Source organism: Falco naumanni, chromosome 13, assembly GCF_017639655.2.
Source record: "Falco naumanni isolate bFalNau1 chromosome 13, bFalNau1.pat, whole genome shotgun sequence".
Lineage (NCBI taxonomy): Eukaryota > Metazoa > Chordata > Aves > Falconiformes > Falconidae > Falco > Falco naumanni.
Window position 1 is genome coordinate 13,110,201 of NC_054066.1, and position 26,112 is coordinate 13,136,312.

General features: G+C 38.1%; 1 protein-coding gene across 6 annotated transcripts in view; it reads left to right on the forward strand.

Annotated features, from left to right (window-relative positions):
• Positions 1–987: 987 nt before the first annotated feature.
• LOC121096559 (U2 snRNP associated SURP domain containing) overlaps positions 988–26,112 on the forward strand; it is a 46,062-nt gene continuing 20,937 nt past the window's right edge. Inside the window, exons 1-16 of one of the 6 annotated variants that reach the window (XM_040612588.1) lie at positions 988–1,101; positions 8,885–8,932; positions 11,809–11,907; positions 13,008–13,122; positions 13,425–13,558; positions 14,692–14,733; positions 15,513–15,580; positions 17,503–17,597; positions 17,682–17,717; positions 17,825–17,907; positions 18,342–18,507; positions 19,419–19,630; positions 20,571–20,614; positions 23,673–23,777; positions 25,006–25,072; positions 25,157–25,320. In XM_040612588.1, coding sequence (XP_040468522.1) covers positions 1,057–1,101; positions 8,885–8,932; positions 11,809–11,907; positions 13,008–13,122; positions 13,425–13,558; positions 14,692–14,733; positions 15,513–15,580; positions 17,503–17,597; positions 17,682–17,717; positions 17,825–17,907; positions 18,342–18,507; positions 19,419–19,630; positions 20,571–20,614; positions 23,673–23,777; positions 25,006–25,072; positions 25,157–25,320 — 1,523 coding nt within the window. In that variant the 5' untranslated portion in view covers positions 988–1,056. Of the gene's footprint in view, positions 1,102–8,884; positions 8,933–11,808; positions 11,908–13,007; positions 13,123–13,424; positions 13,559–14,691; positions 14,734–15,512; positions 15,581–17,502; positions 17,598–17,681; positions 17,718–17,824; positions 17,908–18,341; positions 18,508–19,418; positions 19,631–20,570; positions 20,615–23,672; positions 23,778–25,005; positions 25,073–25,156; positions 25,321–26,112 lie in introns of those variants that run through there. The other 5 variants (XM_040612592.1, XM_040612589.1, XM_040612590.1 and 2 more) reach the window with 5 other exon arrangements.

Below are 26,112 nucleotides of genomic sequence, written 5' to 3' on the forward strand. Positions count from 1 at the left end.
GGCTTTTCTTGATCTGATGTAATATTTTGATGTTCTTCAACACAGCAATCTCCCTATTTCGCTTTGCTAGATGTTCAGGGGCGAGCTCTGCCTCCAAACTGTGTGACCACGCGCCACTGGGTGTCCAGGGCCATGGATCAGTGGATGAGCAGAGCTGAGCAGTAGCCAAAGCACAGGGTGCTGCAGCTGCCCAGCTCACTGCCCGTCCTGCCCAGCCTCACCCCGGCTGAGGCCTTCCCGCCTCGAGCACAGGTTGGGCCCTCGGGGTGCACCAGGAGCGCTCCGGGCACTTCCACATCGCAGGGCACCCGGGGACCCCATGGGCCTTCCCTGCGCCCTTAAGCAGTCCTGTTGCTGCCCTACTTATTCCACCTCTGCCTGCATGAAGAGGCTAATTAGTGGCCGGCCCGAGTTGTTCCCAGTGGCACCGGCAAACTGTAGGAAAAGATCCGGTTATTCAAAAAGGCCCCGTGTGATCCTACGGCACCGAGCCGACGCCCCCCCCCCCCCCCCCCCCGCCCGGTCCGCGGCGCTCCGGCAGGGCGGGTCGGGGCTTCGCGGCCGAGCGCCGACTCCTGGCGTCAGGGTTCCTCCCGCGGGTCCGCCTGTCCTCGCACGGGCCGGAAAGCTGCCGGTGCCTCCCGGCGCGCCACGCTGGTGCCCGGCCCATGCCTGCGCTGTGCCCGGCCCATGCCTGCGCTCTGCCCCGGCACCGCGGGATGTCGGGCGAGCGCGGCCTCCTGCCGCGGGCTGCCTGCCCCCGCCTGCCTCACCGCAGCTGGTAGCTAGGCGGATTTGGGTGGCCTAGCGACCCCGCGCGGGTTTTCCTCTGCTCGTGTGCGAGCAAGAGGCTCCGCACAGACACGCACTCCGCCGGGGGCGAAGGGCCGCACACCAACCGCACACCACACATCGCGCGGGGACGGGAGGCGCCCCGCCCCGGCGGAGGCCGCCCCATCGGCGGCTCGGCCATCAACTTCCCGCCCTCCGCTCGCGGGCTCGGTGGGATCGACGCTCGCTTCCTCACCGCCAGGGCTGAGCGAGGGGAGAGGCAAGATGGCGGACAAGGCGCCCAGCGGCTCGCAGAAAGCCAGTGGGAAGGTGAGGCCGTTCCGCGGGGCGGCCCGCGGCCCGCCGGCCCGTTCCGCCGCCTGAGGGCACGGCCGCCGTTCGCTGGCGCGGCAGCGGTGCCCGGGAGTGGCGGTGCGACGAGGCGCGGGCGGCGCGGCCTGCTCCGTCCCTGCTCTGTGCCCGGGGTGACTGCGGGCCCCGGGAGGGGGTGGGGAGGCGGGAAGGGGGCGGTGCGGCGGGCCCGGGCCTCTCGCGGGGCATCCCCGCTCCCCAGGACCACCGTGGGCACGTTTCCACCCCAGGCTGGCAGCAGCGGCCTCCTCGCGTCCCCGTTCCCCCAGCGGAGGAGTGCGGGGAGGTTGGCGCGGGGCCCGGCGGAGCGCGCTGTAACCGCGGGCGCGGGGCGGCCTTCTCTGACCGGCGTATCCCCGCTTTCGGGTGCGGACAGCTGGTTAATGGTCGGGTCTTACCCCTGGCCATGTACGTGTTTAATTTCGGTCGTGGTGGGAGAACTGATCCCACCATGGGCCGAAGCTCACGTGGGCTTAGTGTCCAACTTGCGAATGTGAAGGAAAGCGACCATTTGAGATGCAAGTGTGTTCTTTCGATTTACCAGTGAAATTACAAATTTCACAAGATCACCGTGGCGTTCCCTGCTCTTTTGATTGTGCCTTCTCTACTTCCTGTAATTTCGGTCTGTTGGATTTGCGGACCACAAGTCCAAGGTAGTGCGGAGTTCCGGCAAACTTGTCCAGAGCAGTGCGCTGGAGCCAGCGCCTGGCTGGCTGCGGGCAGGAGCAGCACAGAGCCGCCTGCTCCCTGAGCGCCTCTCCTGCCAGGGGAGGTGAGGGTGAGACGTTTTGAGGGACGCTCTGGCAGGTAATGGTATGAGAATCGGCGATTAGCGACACTCCCTTTCACTCACCTTGTTGCAGGTTTTAGGACAGAAGTATATAAATCTTCTGGTTTTTGGTGTGGGGTTTTGTTTTTTTTGGGGTGGTGGGGTGGAGGGGTTGTTTAGGGGTGAGTGTGTAAATCGGTCAAGGGAGAAGCCGTATTTTGTGTCAGGAATTGCCAGTGCTACATAGATTAATAGTTTTTACCCATTTTTGTATTCAGCTAAAACAGAGTTTTTTTGGTTTGGGTGGTTTTTTTTGTTTTTTTTTTTCTTTTTTTTTTAGCTGCTAGGAAACTAGCTGAAATGTAGTTACCAAGAGCCTTTGCATGTTTACCCAGTTGGTGTTATTAGAGTAGGAGAGTTTTATTTTTGTTTCCCTTTTATGATCTATTCCAAATATTGCCAGGAAACGTTTCACTGGATCTTGCCTTTGGCTTGGAACTGCAAGTAAGAGCTGGACAGAAAACCTTACTACTTAAAGTAGGTCTTAATTTATGGAGAATGGCTTCCAGGGAATAAGACGTCCTGGGATTTCAAGTATAATTAGATACAGAATAGAAATTTAAATATTGATTACTGCAACTGATAACATGGTACACAAAACCAACCCAGATGTGATCCCTTTCTTTTCACAGTTGCATCATAGACTTTTTTTGGTTTGTCATTTACTATTTCTGTACTGACAATATTGGTTTTTTTAATACACAGTAATACTTCATTTATAAGAATTCTTTTCAGTCCTAGATCTTAGTTCTGCAGAGCTATGTGCAGACACTTAACTCTCCTTAGGAAGTCATCCATCCCATTGAAGTCAGTGGGGCTACTAGAGAATGTAAAATCAAACGTTCATTCATCTGTCGAGGCCTGTTGCTGAAGTCCTTTATCCTGCCATCTTCATGCGGTTTTCCCTTGCCCCTCAGTTTCCTCTTACTCTAGATGTATATGCTGTGTTTCCAGTAGTCTTTTCCGTGTGCTTTATATTTTAGATCTTAGTTGTTTTGTATTGTTGCTATTATTTTATGTGCTGGAGAAAATAGTGATAGTATGTACCTGGATCCATGAGAATGGTTTTGGTGGAAAAAAATTAAAATGATGATACGCTTAGCTCTTCGGATTTATTTCTGTTAACTTCAGCTTTCTTTGGGGGAGTGGGGTGTATGTGGTGTCTTTTTGTGTGTGTGTGTGATTTCATGAATGTTTGCAATATGTATATCCATAGAAATGCTTTCCAGATGTTTGCAGAAAGAAATATGACACAATGGTACTGAAATTAGTAATATTCTAATTTTTGTAATTAATTTATTCATGCAAGGATAAAAATTTGTGGGTTTAGTTCAGCCTGCATGAAAATATTTATGATTTAACAATCTAAGCAAATAACCATTTTGCTCAATTTCTTAAAGTAATTATTTGTCAAACATTTTTTTTTAATAAATTTAAGAATTTAAATAATTAAATGTTGAAGTTTTAGACTCAATTTCTTTTGGTGCATTGTGTTTGCAAGTTACAAGAGTAAGTGTACTTGCAAAACAAGTATGTCTCATAGACTCCATAGGATATGTTTCAGACAGTTCCAAGATGTGCCGTTGCTGGCTTCTAGCCTACCTCCTGGGGAAGACACAGCGACATTTTGTTTTCTGTGTTCTGTGAAAAGCTGTGACATAGTGGTTGAAGGCTTTAACACTTAGAGTAAGATACGGTTTCTCCCCTTCAGAATGGGTGGTGTCTGTTCTTCAGTCTTCGTGTCCAAGTACTGATTTTGAAGGTCTAGCCAGTTAACTTTGTTTTATAGTGTAAAATCAAGCTTACTTCAGCTAGGCATTACCTGTTTGATTCACTGTTTGAAAACCATCGCTGGAGACGGTCTGGATCTAGGAGCACCCCTTGCTTGTGTCGCTGTGGTGGTAGCTGCTTTTTATGGTACTGTCAGCTTCTAAATAAGTTGGAGAGGCTCCAATGTGAAATGTGTTGCAAAAGCATCATCTATTCCTTTGTCACTTTGAGATTAGGATAGCAAGATACGTGCTTGAGGCTTCCAGAAGTCTAAACAGTAAAGAGTGACAAAATTAAGGGAGAGAAAGTAGAGACTGCACAGGAGATCAGTGTAGGGTATGGTTCTGAAATGGCAGATACTGTTTATGTTCAGTTATTATCTTGATGTAATGAAATCTTAGTTGCTCAATGACTCTTCCAGTTTAGTATTGTATCTTCTGAAAGCAGTGACTATATTGCATGTCTGCTGCTCTTTACATATAATGCTGTATAAATTGGGTACCATGTGGCAGAAGAGATTATCTACTTGGACCAAGCTGTGGGTTTCCCTTTGTCGTTCTAAAAAAATGTTTTAACAACATTCCTTAATTTTAAATGCTTTTCTCAGGCTTTTGAGTAAGTTATGTGTTCATTAAATGTTGAAGGACAGTAACTACTTGCTTGTGAATGGGCAGCTTTCCTTGGTAAGTTGAAGTGTATGAAGAGTGGCAACATAAAATCTGTACGTGTGGTGAATTATAGTTGTATGTAGCATTTGCAGAATGGTGAAGCTCATGATCTTAACTTTCCCTGTTGTTGATCAGCTGGTGTCCAGAGGCAGGAGAGGCGTGTGTTCTTGTTAATGGAAGCTTAAGGGAGCTCTCTTCCTTGTTTCCCCTCTAGCAGTAGAAAGTTAAATGTTGGCAGTTCCTGTTCGTCTGAGTTTAAGGTTGTAAAGGAATAGCATTCCTTGCAAGTACTTTGGAGAGAACTGTTTTCCATTTACTTTTGAGTCTGCAAGTGATGTCTAATTAAATAGTGAATAATATAAATATGCACTATGCCAGTAAATTTAAAGAGTAAATAGAATAGCTATAAAGTAATTCACAGGTGTTTGCAAGCATTTGATTTTTTTAGAAGTTTGATAGAGAAAGGGAGAATAAAAAAGACAAGCTGGCTGGAAACCTTGCTTTTCTTGGACTTTAACTTCTTAGTTTAAGCAGTGATTCCATTTGCTTTTCCTTGGTATCAGTGCTGACACAAACCAGTCCCAGCTTTAGCTACTTTTCTGAACATTGTCATGTTTAGTTGATTGTTTAGTTGATTTGGCATGATTTTTTTTTTTTTTTTTGGGGGGGGGGGGGGAGTGGCCTGCTATGAACTGAAAGCTGGTTTGGCTGAGCCTCCCTAACTGTCTTTTCTAGGTAGTCCATTAGATCGGGAAAAGTTATCTAATTCAGTGTGACCAGCTGCCCAGTATGGGGGCACAGTCAATGGAAGGTGTTGAAATGGGGCTGCAGTGTCTTACACCAGAGTTTCTCATAAGTACTTTACCATGAAGCCATTAGTTTCTGCAGCAGCAGGGCTTTTATTTATGTTTTAAGTTGTAGCCATTACAGTTGTAAAAATATTCAGCATTTGGAAGGCCAAGGATTGTCTCCTGGGTTTTATTGGCAGCTGTTGTGCTTTTGTTTGTTGTTTTACTGTATGGCATCAGTATTAACTTAAAAAAAAGTTTGCTTATTACAAACAGCATATTTTAAATATTTGTGAAATAATATGATCATGCCAGTTTTACTGAGAGATTGTTAAATTTGGAGAAACTATTAAGCGCTGGACTTGTGGGCAGTTGCACTGCTGGCAGAAAGATTTGAGGGAACAGTTGTCTCTTCTCTGTTTTCTTTGGAAGCTATCATGAAGCTGGAAGAAAATTTAAACATCAGCATCTGAGGGAGGGCTCTCTGCTTTGGCTTTCTTATAGGAATTTGTTATAAATCTTATTTGTATGGTCCTTTGAAGGTTTTTTGGGGTTTTTTGTTTTTTTGTTTCTTTTGAAGGTCGAGTAAACTTGGCTAGACTCAGTAATGGAACTTTGAGCAACCTGACCTCCAAGACTGTGGTTTGTCAGGGCTGTATTTTACTGGAATGCCATTTCAGCAGCCTGGATTGCTACTTCAGTTATGTTGGCACTACTCTTTGAGGGACCTGTGCAGTTAAAGTGATTCAGGTGGAAAATAGTATGGTTTAGGAAAAAAAATAAGAAAAAAAATAGGTTTCATGCAGAGTGGTAGAGGCAGTGAATTGGGATTAAGAAGACATTTGTACATTGTTTATGCTGGCAATGACTGAAAGATGGACTCATCACACTTTTTTTTTCTGTCAGCGTTTTGAATATGAAGGAGCTATCCTCACATCTCAGACATTGTTAGGTGTAGGACAGAGCTTTGGGTATGTACGTTTCAACAGTTAGTTCAGTTGAGCTAATAAAACATGATGAGAAGAGGAAAAAAGAATCATGTTCCAGGTTTCTACACAGGTGGGCAACATCTGAAATGCTCCTCTCTGTGAATGTTAGAAAGGCACTGTGATTCTGCTGAGTCAACTCGGCTGGTATACCTAATAAGGAAACAAAATGGACCCTTAGTCCAAGTGATAGGTGGATGCAAAGTGCAGTGCTGTGAGAATTAGCTTTGTTAATAACTGCTATTTAGAAACTGGCGGATAGCAATGCATAATTTTGTCAAGATCACTTAATCCTGTGCTTTGTCGGTACAGTTGCTTGGATGGTCAGAGGCAGTAGCAAAGGGATGAACTAAATTTATACATGGGAAGAGAAGACCTTAAAAATAAAAACTGTTTAAGGAGGACAATAATGTGGCTCTGCAGAACAGCTAGTTGCTGTGGGATAGGGTTGGTCTAAAAGCTAAAACTGCTTTTAGAAGTTTTTAGAGTGCACCTTAGAAATTCTGTTGCTTGGCTTATGTTCAGGGTGGCTTGCTCCACAGTGCCATGGTCCCTGTTGATGGGTTGGGGAGCACCCCTGTGCTTCTAGCTCAGCAACTTACAGACTTTTTTCATCACTGGCCTGCTTTTCCTGCTGTTATAGTCTGCAGAATCTTTGTGTGCTACCATATATTGAAAGCCTTTCCAACCAGTTTCATCTGCTCTGTTGCTGGAGAAACAGATTTAGTGTCTTGTTACTTTTTTTTTTAATGTTTTTCCTCAGGATATTGTGTTAAGTGTCATTGTACTGAGCATTGGTACTGTTTGTTACTGTGTGGTGCCCTGTTTGTTGTCCTCCCTGTAGAAGCAGCTTTGGCACCCATCCCTGTTAGAAAGTGTCACTTTCCTAAACTTCTATAAATGAAACGGATGTCGAGAATTGAGAAGTGGTCTTTTCATCTTCCTGTTGCCGAACAGCCTCCTTCCCCCAAGCCGTGCTAGGTCTTGGACTCTGTCAGTACAGTAAGGCAGATGGCGTTGTATTAGTCCACCTTTAAGATTTATTTGTTTAACTGCAGGTCTGAAACTTTCTTTTTTTTATTTTATTTTTTTAACGGTGGCACTGTAACTGATGTATTGGTTGCCTCAGGGTGGTAACTGGCAGCAGGAAGAATGCTGTTTTCAAGCTCCAAAATTCTTTTGCACAGTGTCTTTATTGTATCTGTGTGATGTTATGCTATACATCCGTAAACTCTCTGGGGAAGGACACGTTTCCTTAAGCTGCATTTTTACAGTGTGTAGAACTGTGGATAACTGTTCTGTGGATAAAGGTTACTGATAGGCAGTTGTGAATCACAAAAAAATCCAGCACCAAATACAGAGGAAAAGTTTGCAGGAAGTAGTATTAGCAGAAGATGCTTGTGTGATACTAGCCTTCACATGTAGTTCAATGAACTGCTACTGGTACATGTGAACTAAACCTTTTATTAGCTTCTGTGCAAAGTTATGCTTTGTGAGTAATGTATAGTTTTTCAGGTAAGTGGGTTTGGGAGGTCCTTGAGAGTAAGACATAATCTGTTTATTTTGTTTGGTTTTTTCCCCCCCCCTTTCTCTTTCTGGAAAAAACTCCAAACATATTCCTAGGAGCCTTTTGCTTCTCCTTTTTTAAGGGTTGTACCTTTGTGACTCTCTTTACCTTTGTGGATTTATTCTGGTTCTTGAAGTGTTGTCTGCCATTTTTTCTAATTTGATTTGACTGTAAAGCATGGGAATATACTTATGCAAAGACAAATGTCTTTATCTTAGTTGATGAAAAAGCATGATGCAAAATGAAAATGAGGTCTAGTAAATTATCTTCTAGAGTAGCGTTTGGTACTTGTCTGTTTTGGAAGACTGGAGATGAACACCATATATTACTATTTCTGGTAGAAACTGTAAATTCCTGGTAATAAGAACTGCTAATGTTCTGTAATTAATGAACATATTTTAGCTAATGAAAAGGTTTTATTTTGTTGTAAATTTCAATTTAGATTATGAATTGTGCATCAGGCAGCAATGTCTTAATAGTAGATGTCATGTCAGTGAGGTTTTCTGAAATCTGGACATTATGTAATTTAAAAATATGTTGGAGTGTTCTACATCACTGAAATTGATTTAAAAACCTTACTTTAAAAGCAGCCTATGCAAATTTTGTATATACACTGGTTTATGTGTTTAAGTTCAATTCCAGTTTAAAGTAATAATGTGTACATACAAATTGGACTTAGTGTTCTTAAGGTGGCCAGCTTCCATCGATGCATGACATACTAAGAACAGTTTTGTAAATGATTTTGTAGTGAGGCAAATACAATCGAACACTCTGTGTAATCTTTTAACAGCCTTTCATGACAACTCTTGCAGATTTGTTGTAACAAACCTAATTCTTTTTCCTTGCGGTGGTGGTAGTGGCATGTTTATAAAATCCAGCTGTGGAAATTTAATGTTTTTAATGGTAGCAAGAGCAGTCTATCTTTAATCCCTTTTTTGCCTTATATTGACATTTTTTTATGCTGTGACCCTGTTCAGATGCATCATTAAAATACATCACATGCATCTTTGTTCTTGTGTATTTGGACATTGAAGTTGAAATGAAAATTGCATGTGAAGAACTGACTGAAAAAACCAAAGGTTGTTTGTCTGTTTATTTTTCTGTGCCTCACATCCACTTCATTCTCTCTTCAGGTCAGGGTGCCAGATGCAGTACACACCACTGGATCTGCTGATACACATGTAAGTCCAAAATATTTAAAAACAAAACCCAACCCCAAACAAAAAAATCCAACCAGTCCCACAAACTCAAAATAGGCCTGTTCTCTAAAGAAAACTACTTGCTGCAGGCAGACTCTGGTGCATTGGGTATCTAATCTGTAGGTGTTTGAAATGAACCATTGATTTTCATGTCTAAAAATATTCTTGAAACTTTCAAACAGCCACTAGTGTAGGAAGTTCTGCTGCATGATATTGCATTCATAACAGAACAGAACGAAGCTGTAAGGACGTGTATATTCTTATACGGAGGAATAGTTCAACATACAAGGTGATTAATCATAGGAGCCACTGTATATTATGGTATAGTACGTCTTTTTGTATACAGTTGGCTTCTCAAAAATAAGATAGTGTGGCCCTGATTTCATCTTATTTTTTCTTTCTAATAGAATATACTTAAAGCAAAAGGTAGGAATAAATACCTAGTCTTCCCCCTGCTGTGTGGAGGGCAAAGAGACCTTTGCCTGGTCATGTGGTTGGTGTGTTGCTTGAAGGCTTACCTATTTCTGAGCTAAAATGAAAACAGGCAGCAGGAGCCAAACCAAGTGTTAGTATCAGACAGTTCATTCTGTGGTTTGGATTTTCCTCAAGATTTCAAATTGATTTTGTATGTGAAAAAGTCAATTACCAGCTGTTAAATTGCTTATAAGATAACATTATTCAAGTTGTGACAGCAGAAACTTTTCATAAAGTAGGTGCTTTTGACTGGTTTGCTTTACTTGATACAATTTGAAAAATTACTGTTAAATCTGTTTTGAATATTTTGTGTTGTTGATGGAACAGGGATTTCAGTACTTTGTGCCTTCTTGTAGTCAATGCAGTGTTATGTTTAATGGGAGTTTGCTTTCATACAGTGGTTTGATTACTCATCTAGAAGTGGTTTTCTCTTTGCTTCCATCATTTGCTTTACCCTTTTCACTGTGTTATTTTCCAGTTTTTTAAAGGAGGAAGGCCTTCAAGTTTTGTATAGTTCTGTTAGGAATTCTGTGAAGCTGCATATGGTTAATGTTACAATTGCCTACTAGAATGTAACTAGCAGCCATAAACTAGTTCAATTCTATTAACTTAATATTGCTCCAGCAACTTTGAAGGTGGCATTTTGTTTGTTTTTCTTCCTGAGACCCTTTCTAAACTGAAGAGATCTTAGTGCCAGAACTCTTGTAGCTGCAGGTATCCTGTAACATTACTGGGAGAGATTAATTTTTGATGACAGGATAAGCCTTGGGTAGGGATGTGGTATTTGTTTTGTCTGCATTGCTGTGCCATAGCAATATGCCCCTGTTTTGCCAAGGGTTGTATATGGTTTGTCATAGTGAAATGTAAGCTGTCTTTCAGACAAGAGGAAAATTGGATTTTATTAACTTTAAAAACACACAGATGCATTAAAAGCTCCTGATAAACCTGTCATAGCAGCTTTGTGTTGACAAACGTAGTGCCATGTAAACCAGATAACTCCGCAGACAACACTGCAGTAATTTGTAACAGATAGTTTTTTTTTTTTTTAATGAAGAAGTAGGGAACGTTTTTCAAAGAAATATGAACTCTTTTGGTCATATGCTTGGCACAGATCTAAGAGGTGTTTGTGATACTAAACAAGGATTATAAACTGAAGATATTTCAAACAGTTGTTTTTCACAGTGCTTTTTTATATGTAAAGAATTCTGAATAGGAAGCTGATACTAGAAGTAAAACTTTACAGAGAAAATTATTTCAGAGGAAACTGATTTTGCAGTTGGCATCTGATATATTTTTTTTAATAATACAACAGTTCACCTTATTTCTCTTGATGTTTAATTAAATTGAACTGATTTTTCTGTAAAGAACTGTCATTGCAGAAGTGGTAGTTTTAAGCATCACTGTGCACTGTGTAAGGGCATCAAAAATATTTGGAAGGTAAAGGCTAATAGCTTATGTTTTGCTTTTCTGAGTATTTTTTTTCTTGTTCTTGTGCTGATTTTTTAAGCTAGGAGTTTCCAGAGAAGTTTCTTATCTTTTCTCTCCTTTCCTTCACACTGCCCATGTCTTTTGAACATGGTCTTAATGCTGTTGTCTTTCCTCTCATGCTTTACCATCTGTTAACTACCTAAGTAGAATCTTAAGAATTCTCATTTCATACACTCCAGAAATAACTGTTTTGTGGAATTCTTCCTTCATCAGGGTTTCAAGAAGGGAGGAGTGGAGTTAAATTAACTGAAATAGAAAGAGGAGCTTTCTATTTTTTCTAAAATGTAGGAGCTAAATGTGAGATCTTTAGTTTTATTTAGCTGGTAGATGAAAACCTCAAGAATGTGTTTTCTTCTGTGTGCAAAAATATTACACTTAAATTTCAGCTGTACTTCAAGGTTAGCATCCCTTTTGTTTGTCAATTATACCTTTTGCAAGTGTTCTTCTGGCCAAAATAGTCAGAAAAGCTTCAAGAACTATTGGTTTTGTTGTTTGTGGTTTTTGGGGTCGTGTCCCATCTTCCCCCCCCCCCCAGTAATTGCAGTGATCAAAAAGGAACTGTAGTGAAAAGCATGTATTTCCAAAGGTTTAGAAACTGTGTTGTGTAGTGATAAAATCTCCAAGCTCTTACAGGAAGTACCCTTCAGATTTCAGCTGTGTTTGAATGGTGTATTAAAAGCTTTCTCATTAAATGAAGGATGATTTGTTTTTAAAAAAACCCATAGATTTGAATTTTTTGGTTGCATTAGATAATGGCGAGTTCGGAGAGAGCTTTTATTTTGTTAGGTTAAGTCACTTCAAGTAGGAAGTTTTTCATCTAGACTAAGGTGAAGAGTAACATTGTTGTAATTGTTTTGTAAACAGTTTTAATGTTTGTTTTCTTACTCCTTTTGCAGCCTCTAATGGAAAGCAAACTTAAAGCATTCAGTATTGGCAAAATGAGTGCTGCCAAAAGGACTCTGAGCAAGAAGGAGCAAGAAGAATTAAAAAAGAAGGTAATGGTAGACAATGAAAACTTTACTTTGTATGTAGAGCTGAAGTAAGTTTGATTTTAGATTAGACAGCTTTACCACGACAGTTCTTTATTTTGATAATTGTAGCTTTCCGAGGATGAAAGTGAACTGTATTTTACATGTTTAATTCGTTCGGGGCATTAAGAGAGAGGGAGAGAGGCTTGCTTCTTTCCTTCTGTGTGAGAAATCAAGTTCTCTGGCTTCCTGAAATACTGAATTACAACAGTCCATTGATTGTTGCATTGTTCAAATTGAGGACAGCTGTCACCTTAGGTTATTTTCTGTTCTTTGTTTGCTCTCTGTCATTGGATTTCAGTTAATTAGAAAGAGTACCTGTCGTCCATGAAATGGTTTCAGTATGCATCCTTGTTATTCTGTAGAACATATTTTTGTCTGATGACTTCATTTGAAATTAATAAAAACATTAAAATTTGAATTTTAGGATCATGAGAAGTGGTCCAGGTTTTAGGAAATATGTAGCTTACGGTTGGTAAGGTGGAAGTTTTGGAAATTTTGGGCTTTGAACTCTACACGCACAACTCTTACTACATTTCAGTGGGCTATCTCCTGCTAGGTTGTTGCAAGTACTAGCCTAAGGAAACAGTACTGCTAAATTTAGCATCTGGCTCAAATTTATTAAGTCATTGAATTAAATTCTTCATTGGGAAATACGTACAGGTGATCCTGTTGTTAATTTCCTTCAGTCACATGGGTTGATTGTAATGGGTAAGATGGAATATGTACTTTTCTCTGATAGTTAGGTCAGCAAAGCTCCAGTCTCATAATGCTGGTTTTTCGTATGATCTTTTCTGTTTGCCATCTTCTGAATGTTAAATTGCCATATAAATGCTTGTAAATGAACAGTCATATTTAAGCATACGGGCCTTATTTTCTTTATTGTGTTGTGTTCTTCCCACATTTCTCAGAAATTTGAATTCTTATCTAAAATTGAATGCAGTTGATGCAGCTTGTAGCAGGAACTCTAGAAAATAAAAAGGAATGTCACATAGCTAATTTAAGAATAACTGTCTAGTGAAAGTTGTTCTGTGATGATAGTAAATAGATTAACATTTGCTGTGTAGGAGGATGAGAAGGCTGCTGCAGAAATTTATGAAGAATTCCTTGCTGCCTTTGAAGGAAGTGATGGTAATAAAGTGAAAACGTTTGTAAGAGGAGGAATCGTTAACGCATCTAAAGGTATATGAATCATTTTTTGGGGGTAGTGGATCATTTGGCTTTGAGTAAATATGAAGATCATGTGGCATGATTTGTCTTTTAAACTTCAGAGGAAAAAATGCTTTGTTTTAAAATTCCTAATCTTTGTTCTTTTTCTTCATATTAAAACATGTTAAATGACAAGAAGTTTGTATTATCTTCTTTTTAAATGAAACAATGTACTGAATTGAATGAACGAGACTAAAGAACAGCATTCTTTCTAATAAACAGTGTTGTGCAGCATTATTTAATACAATTTGTTTTTAATTTGTCTTTAATTTCAGAGGAGCATGAAACAGATGAAAAACGGGGTAAAATCTATAAGCCTTCATCGCGATTTTCAGATCAAAAAAATCAACCAAGCCAACCGTCTAATGAGAAGCCTCCATCCCTCTTAATGATAGAAACCAAAAAACCTGTAAGTTTCTTATTTGAATATTAACCCCACACTTAGGAAGCATTTAGAAGTGCTTAGAAAAAGGTCTGTGTGATCTCGCAGAGTAGTTTTATCAGCTTTTATCGCATAATAAAAAAAGGTGGAAATTTTCATTTGCTTAGTCCCATAGCAAATAACAAGATGATGAAATGCAGAGGTCCAGTAGCCCTGTATGCGGTATGATGTACCTAGTACCGCACTTTGATTTGGCTGCTGTATGTTTTTACGGTGTTCATGCTAATTGAGGTGGACTTCTCATGAATACAGATTTAGTGACCATTGCAACATAATAGTATCTCCAGTCCCTAGAATTTGTGACGTTTTAGAAGCAATTCTTCTTGCTGCCATCTGGTTTTAGGTTTTTATAACTTAATAATAAAAAAATACCTTTGCATCGATCCAAGTTCTTCTTGGTGAGGATTTTTTTTGTGATGGTATTTGAGAAGTCCCTTTAGCTCTGTGAGTTGAAACAAATAAGCTACAGAACTTGCACATTTTTGAAACTGAACACCTTGTTTTTATTTAATTTATTTTGACTTCTGCGTGGTTTGATACTCTTCTTTTTGGTTTTTTTGTTGTTAAACTGAGATTTCATCATAAAAAGTAATGGAAATATTATGAACAAACTTAGTCTTCAAGTTAAGTGATAGTTACATATGATTACTGTTACTATTGTGTATGTGTAATGTGTAATTAATGTCTTGGGCATCATAAAAAGTCTTTCAATAGAGCTTACTACAATTTTTAAGCTAAGCGAAACATATGATACTGCCTGTTAAGGTGGGAGATGAGATGTAATGTGATAATCGTGGGTAATCCTATCCTAGCCTCCCTTCAGCTTTAAACAAACCTCAGATTTAGACTAGTGGGATAGTATTGAATGGCAGTTTTGATTTTCATTGTATGTAAAGCTCTATAGTTACAGAAATTAATTGTAGCATTTTTTATTATGCTGAGTTCTGTTTTGTCATATGTGAGTGTTTATACTGTAAGAATATTACTGCTTTTCAAATTTGTCATAAATACTTATCAAGTAATGCAATCAGTTTACTCACTTGCCCTGTCCAATGGTGATTGAAGATAATGAGGTAAAAATGATTTTATTTATTTGGCAGACCCTCCCCAAAAACAAAAACAAACAAACAACTTTGCCTGGGGTGAGTAGGAAGTCCAGTTTTTCCAAAGCTGTAGTGTGTAACACAATAAATATTTTGTATGTCTGCCTATTGGAAACGTTTTCATTTAAATTTGGTTATATAAAAGCAATGTTGTTGAAGATAACAGTTCACATGAGTTAGTTAAGGTACATATATTACAGTAAAAAAAGTAGTATTACGATATCCATATTCTTTGTCATTCAAGAGTGTATTTTCTGAGGATCTTGAACTATTTAGAGTAACTGTTTCTTCAGACCTGTATTTATATGTGAAAGAGAGCAAGATAGGGAAATTCTTTTCACATGGAATGTTTGTCTGTGGATAAAATAATTGAATATATATATGTAAAATAATTTACATATATATGTACACACATGAATTTAGAGCATGACAGTTTGCTAGGGGTGTAGTCAGGTTCCAAGTTTCTAAGTGGAACAAACTGACAAAATACATCACAGATATTTTAAAAGTGTATGTTGTTGAGAGAGTGTTTGATCAAACATGCTACACTGTAATAATGAGACAAAGTTTAGTTTAAGCTATCTTTAATTTTGTATTTTCTAGCTTTGTGTTTGATAGCGCTCAGTCTTAATGTTTTCAAGTCTGTTTTCTTTTGGTTTCGTTTCGGGTTTTTTTTTTCCCCCCCCTCCTGTAGTTTACTTGGTTTGAACGCTACGGGTAAAAATGCATGGTAATTATCTTAAACTTTGTTATATACATATTTTTATTTTTGTTCATTTTATCTGCTGAAATGTTGGCTGATATATCTTTAATTTTAGCCTTTGAAGAAAGGGGAGAAGGAAAAGAAAAAGAGTAATTTGGAACTCTTTAAAGAAGAATTAAAGCAGTAAGTTTGCCTAGTTTTTACTGCAAATAAAGATGCGAGGTATTTACTTTGTTGTTACAGGCAATATTTAGGATTATTCTTGCTAAGCTGTTTCCCAAAACAGGCTCTTTATTTTGTTTTTTCCTGAAATGTTTGTGGAGTTGTATTAACTTAACAATGACAATGATGTTTAAACAGAATTTGAACTCATGCTGGTAGATGCTTGGTATAGGTGTCTGTGATTTGTTTGGATAATCAGTTCCCATCTAATTAGTTCTTTGATATTTCATGATAGTCCTGCCCTTTCTTATGCTGGTTGGTGATAGGAAATGTTTACCACTATCATTAAGAGTACTTCTGTTTTGAAATCAGGCATCGACAGGAGGCTATAAAATTACCAAAAAACAAACCAAAGAAGCCCAGTATGATGGCTGGCTTAAATATTTTTCTGTTGAAATGAATGGATTTCTTTGCATTTCAGACACTTTTGATTGTGACCTTTGAAAGAGTTTGGTATTGCCTTCCAAAGCAGAAGAAAATCCAGAGCAATTAACCAAAAAAGTTACATGTAAATGCATAAAGTGTTTCAGAGATCCCAGTTAAGTGAATGACTGGCTTCCAAAGCTACCAGAGATGGTTTTTGGATCAGTTAGGTGTGAATAGAAGCTTTGATGATTGAATCAACCAGCCATCTGAACCAGGATAAAAAATGGAAACCTAGGTTTGTTTCTTTGACAGCTGCTGTCAATATGATCCTTACAAGTGGAACTTGGGATGCAGTTCTGTTACAAATTTGCAAGTGTGAGCCTGTAAATGAGAACACTTGTTAACATGGTCTCATGCCTCATTAAAGTTAGTGAAGATACAGCAAGACAAGTAGGTACTGTCGTGAATGAGGGTGTTCAGGCTTTGGGTGTTGCCTTTTCTCTTGATGGGGATATAGCAAACGGATTGGTAGCAAATTGAAATGTGTGCCAGACTCAGGAGGAATAAGAAGCTTTTTCAGTGTCTTTAAAACTGTACCCAGAGGAGTCGTCGTATGAATTTGAGCTTGTATTAGTGCAGAACTAAAACTTTAATTACAAGTTTGGAGATGTACCTCAGCTTGTATAATTTTAAAACTAAGCCGAGTAATGCTTCAAAAAGATTCTGAATGTGTAATAAAACAGAAAGAGCAGCACATGTATTGAGTGTAACAGAGTACCATATATTTGTCCTGATGTTAAGAGATGGAAAACAAAATAATCTGTATGCATTAGAAAACAATAGGTACTGCATTATAAGTCCATAAATGGCTCCTGTGAGTAGTGTCTGAACTTCACTGCTGTCAGTTCATTAGTTGATGTAAATGAATTGACAGCCTTGTATTCCTGATACACTATATTTTCATACCAGGGTTTAAGGGCAGACTACAAGGAACCAAATAGTTGCTTGTGTGAGTACTATCCTCAGAGGTGTAAACTGAGACAAGATCCTGTATGTTCTAGAATAGTCATATGGGGGTGTCTGTCACCCTACAAGGTGACAAGCCTACGTGAATAAGGCTTAGAAAAGGTAGGAGGAGAAATAGACACTAAGGAGTTAGTTGCATCTTGAAAAGTAATTTGAATGGTCGATGGATCTCTGGCAATTGGATGTGGAATTTGGGTCACTTTTTCAGAGCACAGGTCTTATTTCTGGTCTTGTAAACTGCTTCTCAAACTAAGTAAATTTTGTTTAAGATTAAAACAACCTGACAATATGAATGAGGAAGCATGCAGTTGGAATAATTCTGGAAGATATAGTCGAGTTGATTAAACAGAAATCAAACATACTGACAACTTGAAATTTTTGACAAGCCCGTTGTTTAGTATTAAAAATTCTCATAATTATGAAGTTAATAGAAGATCTTAGAATGAAAATCTCAAAATGGTATTGTTACTTAAGTTAAACTTGCTTTGTAGAATACAAGAGGAACGTGATGAAAGACATAAAACAAAAGGTAGATTGAGTCGTTTTGAACCACCCCAGTCAGATTCAGATGGCCAGCGTCGTTCAAGTAAGTAGATGGTTTTTGTTAATGTATGTCTGGGCTATGAAATTTGTAGACTAAATTACATGTATTTTTCTTCTCTTTATTCAGTGGATGCTCCTTCAAGAAGAAACAGATCATCTGGTGGTAATACAGTTTCTTTTCTCATTCAGTATAGTGTCGTTACTTAAATGCATAGCAAGTGTTATGACTTCTTTTTTTTTCTTTTTCTTTTTTTTCCTCCATTATTGTAGTGCTGGATGATTACGCACCAGGGTCACATGATGTTGGAGATCCAAGCACAACGAATTTGTATCTTGGAAACATCAATCCTCAAGTAAGATTGTAGCCAAGGAGTGCTGTGTTGGCATGTTGGGGTCCGCACAATTTTTTTTTCTAGTGGCAGGTTTCCCCCCTTTTTATTTTAAAGCTGTATATGAGGTACAGTTGGTGACTGTAGAGGCAGTATTCATTTGAATAAATGCTCTGTATGTGGTGCTGCAAAAGTTAAGGTTTAGACTGTCAGTTACTAGATGTAAAACTGCTCAGTTAAAATTACTTTTCCATGGATATCTTTGTGCAAGGTGGGTCATATCTCAAAAATCTGAGTGTGCTGAGTTTTAAATACAGGTTTCTTAATTACTGTTTTTGCAGGGTTGGGGGGTATCAACTTTTTAAAGAACCTCAGAAAAATTAAAATCTTGAAACTTGGACAATGATTGTCTTAGAAACACAGTAGAAAGATGCAAATTTTTACCTTTTCTCCTGTAGATGAACGAAGAGATGTTATGTCAAGAATTTGGACGCTTTGGACCATTAGCTAGTGTTAAAATTATGTGGCCAAGAACTGATGAAGAAAGAGCAAGAGAAAGAAATTGTGGCTTTGTTGCCTTTATGAACAGGAGAGATGCTGAAAGAGCGTTGAAGAATTTAAATGGTAAACAGATTTCTTGGCTTGGAGTTGTAATCACCTTTGTAGGAATATTGAGAAGGAACTGTAAATGTATCGTCAAGTTGTTTTATCAGACTAGTGATAGGTATGCTGTAACTCCAGTAGATACCATGCTGGCAGTGATTTTAGTTTACACTGACTGTTTACTGGCAGCTGAATGTTTCCAAATTATAGCATACAGAAGGGCTGGAATATTGATGGCTTTTGCTGTGGGTAAAAATGTAACATTTCTGGCTGTTTTGAACATGTCAGTGGGAGGTAATTTTGCATATGGACTATATCTTGTCTATCTTGGTTTTGGTGGGGGGGAGGGGGGGGAAGCAACTAGTCCTTACAGTGCACAGAACCTGAAAATCAAAAATCAGCATCCTAGACAAAAAGAATAAAAAAGACAAGGTTTCCCTTGCATAGCTTACTGAAAATGATCCTTTACTAGAACTGTTAGTAAATAGGCTTACACTGTGTAAGGGTTCTAACTAGTTACTACATCTGGTTTTGAATAACATCATTTGAAATTTGTTACTGTGAACACAATGTTTTGAAGAATTGTAGTGCTGAAATAATACAATTTAAAAATTACTGTCTTCGTTCTGATGTGCTGAATATCAAATTTAAAAAGTCATCATCGTCCCCCCAAATCAAGTAGTTGTGTACTATAGTCTCCTTAAATGTATGTTGGGTGGAGATTAATAAAATATTTAATGTAACAGGTTTTCATTTGCACATGATGTATGTGTCACATAGGTGTGATACACTAATCAACAATGTAAAAAGTAAACCATGGCAGGCAAAACCTAAATGCTGCACTTAACTTGCAGAAATCTTGAGCAAGGCAGAACCAATTTATGACATAATGGTATTTTTGTTTTGGTTTTGTTTTACTTTCCGTTTTTCAGGCAAGATGATTATGTCGTTTGAAATGAAGCTAGGTTGGGGCAAAGCCGTACCTATACCACCACATCCAATATACATTCCACCTTCTATGATGGAGCATACCCTCCCGCCGCCTCCGTCTGGACTGCCTTTTAATGCCCAGCCTAGGGAGCGATTGAAGAATCCTAATGCTCCAATGTTACCACCACCAAAAAACAAGGAAGATTTCGAGAAGGTAACTTACAGTACCCTGGGCCATATCTCATTTTTAAATACTACATCTGTGACAGTATTTCAGTGGCTTCGTAGATTTGCATTGTTCACGCTGACTTTGGCGGCCCTTAGTGTACACACTCACTGGCTCCCTGCTGTAGCCCAAGGGAACCTACTTAATTCCTGAAGCTCTGTTTCATGTCCTTGTTAGGGTACAGTATATTGGGGTTTCATTTATTTTAGTCCTCCTTTAAACCTGGCTATCATTTTCCCCCTCCAGGCTCCCTGGATTTTTTTCTCCTACGTCCCCCCATTTTGTTGGCTGCCAAATTGCAGTATCTAAATTGTTTTCTTTATTAAAAGTACTACATTTTAATTTGGGTAGTATTATTTTTGCAGTAGAGGAGTTGATGTATTTTGTGTAGAAGGTAATTAATCTGGACGTTGAGTAAGTATTTTATGCTACTTATGGAGTCAGTTTTCAAACTTTTTCTGGAATGTTAGCTGATAAAGGGGTAAGTATCTTGTAATCACAAACCAACTTTATTTACATTTGTAAGAATTTGTTGATTCTTTGAATGACACTTAAATGTTAGGGCTGTTTTTTGTAAGACTTGGGAATAAAGTAATACCAATGTGATCCAAGTCAAATAGTTTAGAATCTTTTTCATAAACTTAAGAACTCCTTTCTTAATTATATGCAGTGTAGTTCCTATGCAGTGCCTCAATGTGCATTCTGACAGGAATGTTCTGATACTTTGCAATTAGTGAACCTTTATGGTTCACTGACGCAACCATTTGCGTTTTGTGTAATTGCTTAGTTATAACTTCACAGCAGTGATTGCCTGCAAAACTTGTGATAGATGTGTAGTATTTTCATTGCATATGTATATTTTTGCTTGTTACTTGTTAACAATACTCACATATTCTATGTTTATTATCTGATGTGACTTCATATACAGACTCTGTCGCAAGCCATAGTCAAAGTGGTTATCCCAACAGAAAGGTACATGTTTTTCTTTATTATTACTGATCTAAATATAGACAATTTCCCCTTCGGAATTTTAAAGAAAAATGGTGATGTTGAGGAAAAGGTAATGGCTTGACTGAGCAATGGTTCTTTCATGACACTGGAGAGAAATGTGTGTGTTACAGTCTTATTATTCTCATCTTAACTTTTTTTTAGTGAGGATTGATTTAAGTAATTATCTTTTGCATTTAATTTGAGCACTAGAAATAGTTGCAGGATAATTTTGTGAGTGAACAGTAGGGTGAAATAGCTTGTCTTAAGAGATGCTGTAGAAGTCCTGACACAAACCTTTGAGGGGGTTCTTTTTTCTTTCCTTTATTTTGTGTGTTTTGTTTTGACTTATATAATTTGCGACCAGTTCAGTTAAAAATCAGTTTTTATTTCTGCTTTCTTTTTAAATGTGCAACAGTTAATAATTCTGGTCACTCAAAAAGGTAGTTCTCTGTTGCAAGGGTATTTTTCCATTTTGGTCCCCATCAGTGCTCCTACCTTCTTCACACTAGTGTAGGTATACTCTTGCTCAGTTAAGCTAGAACCTTTTCCCAAACATAGGAACACAACACTGTTTTAAAAGTAAATAAGCACAAAAGATTACCAAATTCTCTTTGACATTGGCCTTGGTGAGCAACACCAGCTGAACTGTCTGCGGCAGCGGGGGACCAGGAAAACATCATGGGATGGATTGGGAAAGTATACAGTTTTTGACCAGACATTGGTACGATCGGCTCCAATAAATGTGGTTTTATTATAACTGAAAAGCTTTTTTTGTTGGCCAACTTAAGCTAAATGACATTTTAAAATAATGCACTTAAGACTATCATCTTTTTTACTACACTGTTTTAATTGTCACAAAGTCCCTTTTTTCTTTTTTTTTTTTTTTGCGTGTGTGGGGGGGGAAGAAAGATTTGTGAAGCTAGTTATAGTAGTATATTAACGTATCTGTCAATAGATGCTCAAATGCACTAGTATTTTTGATGAAATTTTAGGACAGTACAGTTTTTGTTGGGTAGAGACATGAATGTTTAAGGGTTACCTGGATGAGTCTTGATTTGAGAACCATATTGAGTAGTAGAACGAATACATGTAAAAACTGCACAGTGCTTACAGGGTATTTAGCTTTCAGAGAAAGGTGTGTTTCCATTTTATTTACTGTAGCATTTTGAAAGCTCATATGATAAGAAAAGCTCATGGTAATTGAATTATATTTGAAAACATCACATCATGCAGAAATTTTTCTCCTTTGTGTGAAAATACTCAATATTGGATTTAACATCTCTTACTATATATAGACAATCAAAGTTTTTCTGAGAAGTTAACTTTCAAGTAGTCATGTCTTACATACGAAATGCATGTGATACCCTCTTTCAGATATGGGATGTACTGAATCTTTTTTCATACATCTGAGGTCTTGCCAAAGCAGATGTTCTTGTTCAGGCATAATCTGCTTTTATGCAACTTCATTGTTCTCAATGAAAGAAAAATTAGATGAAAACTGGTGCCGTGGTTCTGCAGGAAGCCAGAAATGATCACACTGAACTTGCCTTAAAATAAATGCATATTGTAATAGCTCAGGGGCTTGAAAGCTAATTGTAAATCTTTTTCTTACTGATGTTTTCAAATACAGTTCATATAACAAGAACAGTCTTACTATTTAGACTTCCAGAATGTTGCTTTAAATAAAATGGCTACAGGATTATTGAGACCATGTCGTCTTTACAATATTTCTGGGATTATAAAAAGCAAACAGACAGGAAAATTGAGCTGGTAGTTGTTTGGTTTTTTTGTGTAGTATTTGAGGCAAATGTAGATTTAATGCTAGCTGGTATAAAACAGAACATTTGCTAAGTTTGCAGATAGCAGGGGCAGGTTTTTATTACTATGTTTTTAAGTTGAAATTTTTTTATCTAGTGCATTACATCATCTGTGGCAAAACTTTGAATACTCATGGTAGAAAACAATTACCTCGTTACTAAGAAGTAGTAGAAAATTCTGCCGTTTTTCAATGGAACAATTTTTGAATTTTAATAATTAAAACATTGCTAAAAGGAAGTCCAATGATACATGCAAAGAAACTATCCATTTGTTAAATCTAAGAAAATAAATCGAAAAATGTAAAAATCTGTGCATTTTTTTTGTTTGCATCACATTCAAAGGACACATGCTGTGAAGCTTTTGATATATGTAGGTAATCTATGTTTGAAAATTCAGGATCCTGTTTCCAAAAATTGCCAAAAGGTTGGAAACTGATGATCACTATTCTTTATAAAGTTTATATGACTGTCAGCTCTTAGCGTGCTTACAAGTGGCTCTGCATTTTCAGATGAGTGCTGAGTCAAACAAATATAGATTTTTATTTTTTTTAATTGTCATTTGTTCACTTGAGTGTATGAGGGAGGAAACGTTGGATGGTATGACACGGAATGATGGACAGGTTTGTTCTATACCAGTAGTTGAGTCTTGACCAAAGACACATTATCTAAATTTAATAAAACCATTGCCCTGTTTGGCATCAAGAAGGCTATTTGCTTTTTCTTTCATACTTGAATAGTTTGAAAGCTGAATGCAGTTTGTATTGAATATTCAAAAATATGGGTGTTTAATTTTGAGCGTAATATTCAGCCACTAAGTCCTTCGTAGAACTTCAGCTAACATTGGTCTGAGTTCTAGGCAATTTAGATGAGGGCTTAGTTTTTAATAGTTAGTTGTACTTTGGTCTTCAGTTGCCTATTTTTATGCATAAGGACTTTTAAGCTTCTGCTAAGTGAGAGATGGTTGTAGGTTAAGCCGTGGAAATTCAGGAAAGAGGTCTCCTCTTAAATTCGTACTCCACCATTTCTAGGCATGTTTATATTTTAGAATGCCCATGTCTATGATGCAAGGCTATAATATGTTCCATGTTACCTTATCTTCTATGCAGTTTTCTTAACAATACAGCAAAATAATCTCCTGCACAGTTGTAGTATCTTAGGTGGAGTGTAGTTTTATATAGTGTTAGGTCTGAATCAATTTTTCTTTAACTGTGTTGTTGTTGTAGGAATTTGCTCGCTTTGATACATCGCATGATAGAGTTTGTGGTACGGGAAGGGCCTATGTTTGAAGCCATGATCATGAACCGAGAAATCAACAATCCAATGTTCAGGTGCTTATTACATTGCTTCAGTTTGAAACAGCACTAAATATTTTCACTGTTGCTAATAATTTTTGTTTCTGAAATACTAGTAAGAGTTAGTTTTACTGTTTCTATTTCTAGATGCAGACTTTTTTATAAATCGTACAAATGTTTATGCTGTCTTTTTATGAAGAATATACTTTTATTCCAGTTATTACTAATGTGCGCATATAAGTAAATACTATATACACACTATAAAATACATTTGTACGTACATAAAATATATATAATAAATACATTTTTCATTTAATGCCTACTTTTCTGAGGGATTCAAAGTCATCAGTGGAAGCAGTAGCATACATTTTTTTAAAAAAAAACCAACAAAAAATTCTCTTCAAAACAGACAGAGGAACTCAATTTAATTAAGTCCAGTCTTCCCAGAACCTAATTTTTAACCTTTAGCAAGAGTTGGGAGTCATTTTTCTTTGATGCCAATACAAATAGGATTAAACTTGAGCTGACATAGTGAAGTTGTCAGAATTTCTAGTTCTTGTCATTAATGGAAAAAAAAAAAAAGGATCAATTTCCAAATTTCTTGTGAAATGCAGTCTTTGAAAAACTTTTTCAGGGAAATATGAAGTGATCTTTACAAAGAATTTTTATTTGCAGTAAGGTTGAAGTGCTTCATATATGGTTTTTATATGCAAATTGAGAAAATATGCAGGTCAAAATACCCTAGCCATAAAAACACGCTGCCATTTTGGTTGGTTCGGGTTTTTTTTCCCTGCCTTCCCTAATCTTGTTGGTGTTGAGACAGACAATTTACCGGTAGAACACTTCAAGTCATTTGGTATTCAATCTGAGCAACTGAACTGCCTAACTGAGTTCCTGCACCACTTGTGCTGAGGTTGCAGTTGCTCCCGTAGTTACTCTTTGCACTGATGATTTTTCTGCTGTACCGTGGGGCTGCAGTCATTCTTTCTGACCCTGTTCATTCTGCTTTCAACTTCTGAGAAATACTGTGCCTCTGTGGAATTCTGCACTCTGCTTTGCAGATTCCATATGTATGTGCATGGAGCAGTTGCACTTGTTCTGCACAGATGCACTGTGGGTGTACATGACTTCAGCTATCTTAAATTCACTGGTAGCTGAGGTGGGATTCTGAACAGGGTTTGGTTATTTTTTTTTTTGTTAGTTCCTCTGAATTTGCTTCAGTTAAATAATTTGTAATAGGTTTTATGTCTACTTTTTGGTTTAGGTTTTTATTTGAAAACCAGACTCCAGCCCACGTATATTACAGATGGAAGCTTTACTCAATTCTTCAGGCAAGTAGAATCAGTGACAATTCGTAACTTCAAGCATAATGAAATTAGAGAACACCAAAATAAAAATACTTCTTTTTTTTGTAGGGAGATGCTCCAACCAAGTGGAGGACAGAAGATTTCCGTATGTTCAAAAATGGATCATTTTGGAGGCCACCACCTTTGAATCCATACTTGCATGGGATGTCAGAAGAGCAAGAAACAGAAGCGTTTGTGGAGGAACCGAACAAGAAGGGTGCACTTAAGGAAGAGTATGAACACCCATCAATTTATATTGCTGTTTTAACTGCTAACCTGTTTGTTTTTTTCCTGTTTTGTTTTTGTAGGTATAATGCATCATCCCTAAGATGTTACCATGCTTATCATAGTATTATTAGAAACTCTCTTAACCTCAGTGCTTTTCAGTTAGTCTCTTTTGATTATACTTGTTGCTGAATGCATTTTGGATGTGGTTAGATTTGTCATCATTGAACAATGAGTCCTTTCAATCCAGTTACTGTTAACCCTTTGTTTGGAGGGGATTGGGAAGATGAGAGTTCGTCTACATTTTTCTGTTCCTGTCTGTTGGTGGGGGTATAAAGCACCTTTGTCAATATCGCTATGATCTCATGAACTAAACAGTTATTATAATCTTAAACTTATTGATGCTGTTCATGAGACATTAAAACAGAGCAGTTTTTAATAAGCAGGAAGAGACAGATCATCGGAGTGCTTTGCTGTGAGTTGTAAGTGTAGTGGAAACATATCCGTGATTTTCTTAATTTTGCTATCCAGCTGTGTCCTTAGCATGTGGAATTTCTCGTGTTTTGTTCTTTTCGTCATAGTTATGATACCAGTGATAGTCATGGAGGTTTTAAGACATAATTTATTTCTTATGTCATCTTTTTGAAAGGATCAAAAAGATAAGATTTTCAGAGTGTTCTCTGTATGTGGAGGTCAGGGAAAACCTGAAATAATCGCTTTTAGTAGCTTTATGAATCTAATGCTTTCCACAGCAGAAATCACTTGCACACTCTAAGTCTAAATCAAAATGGATGCATGTA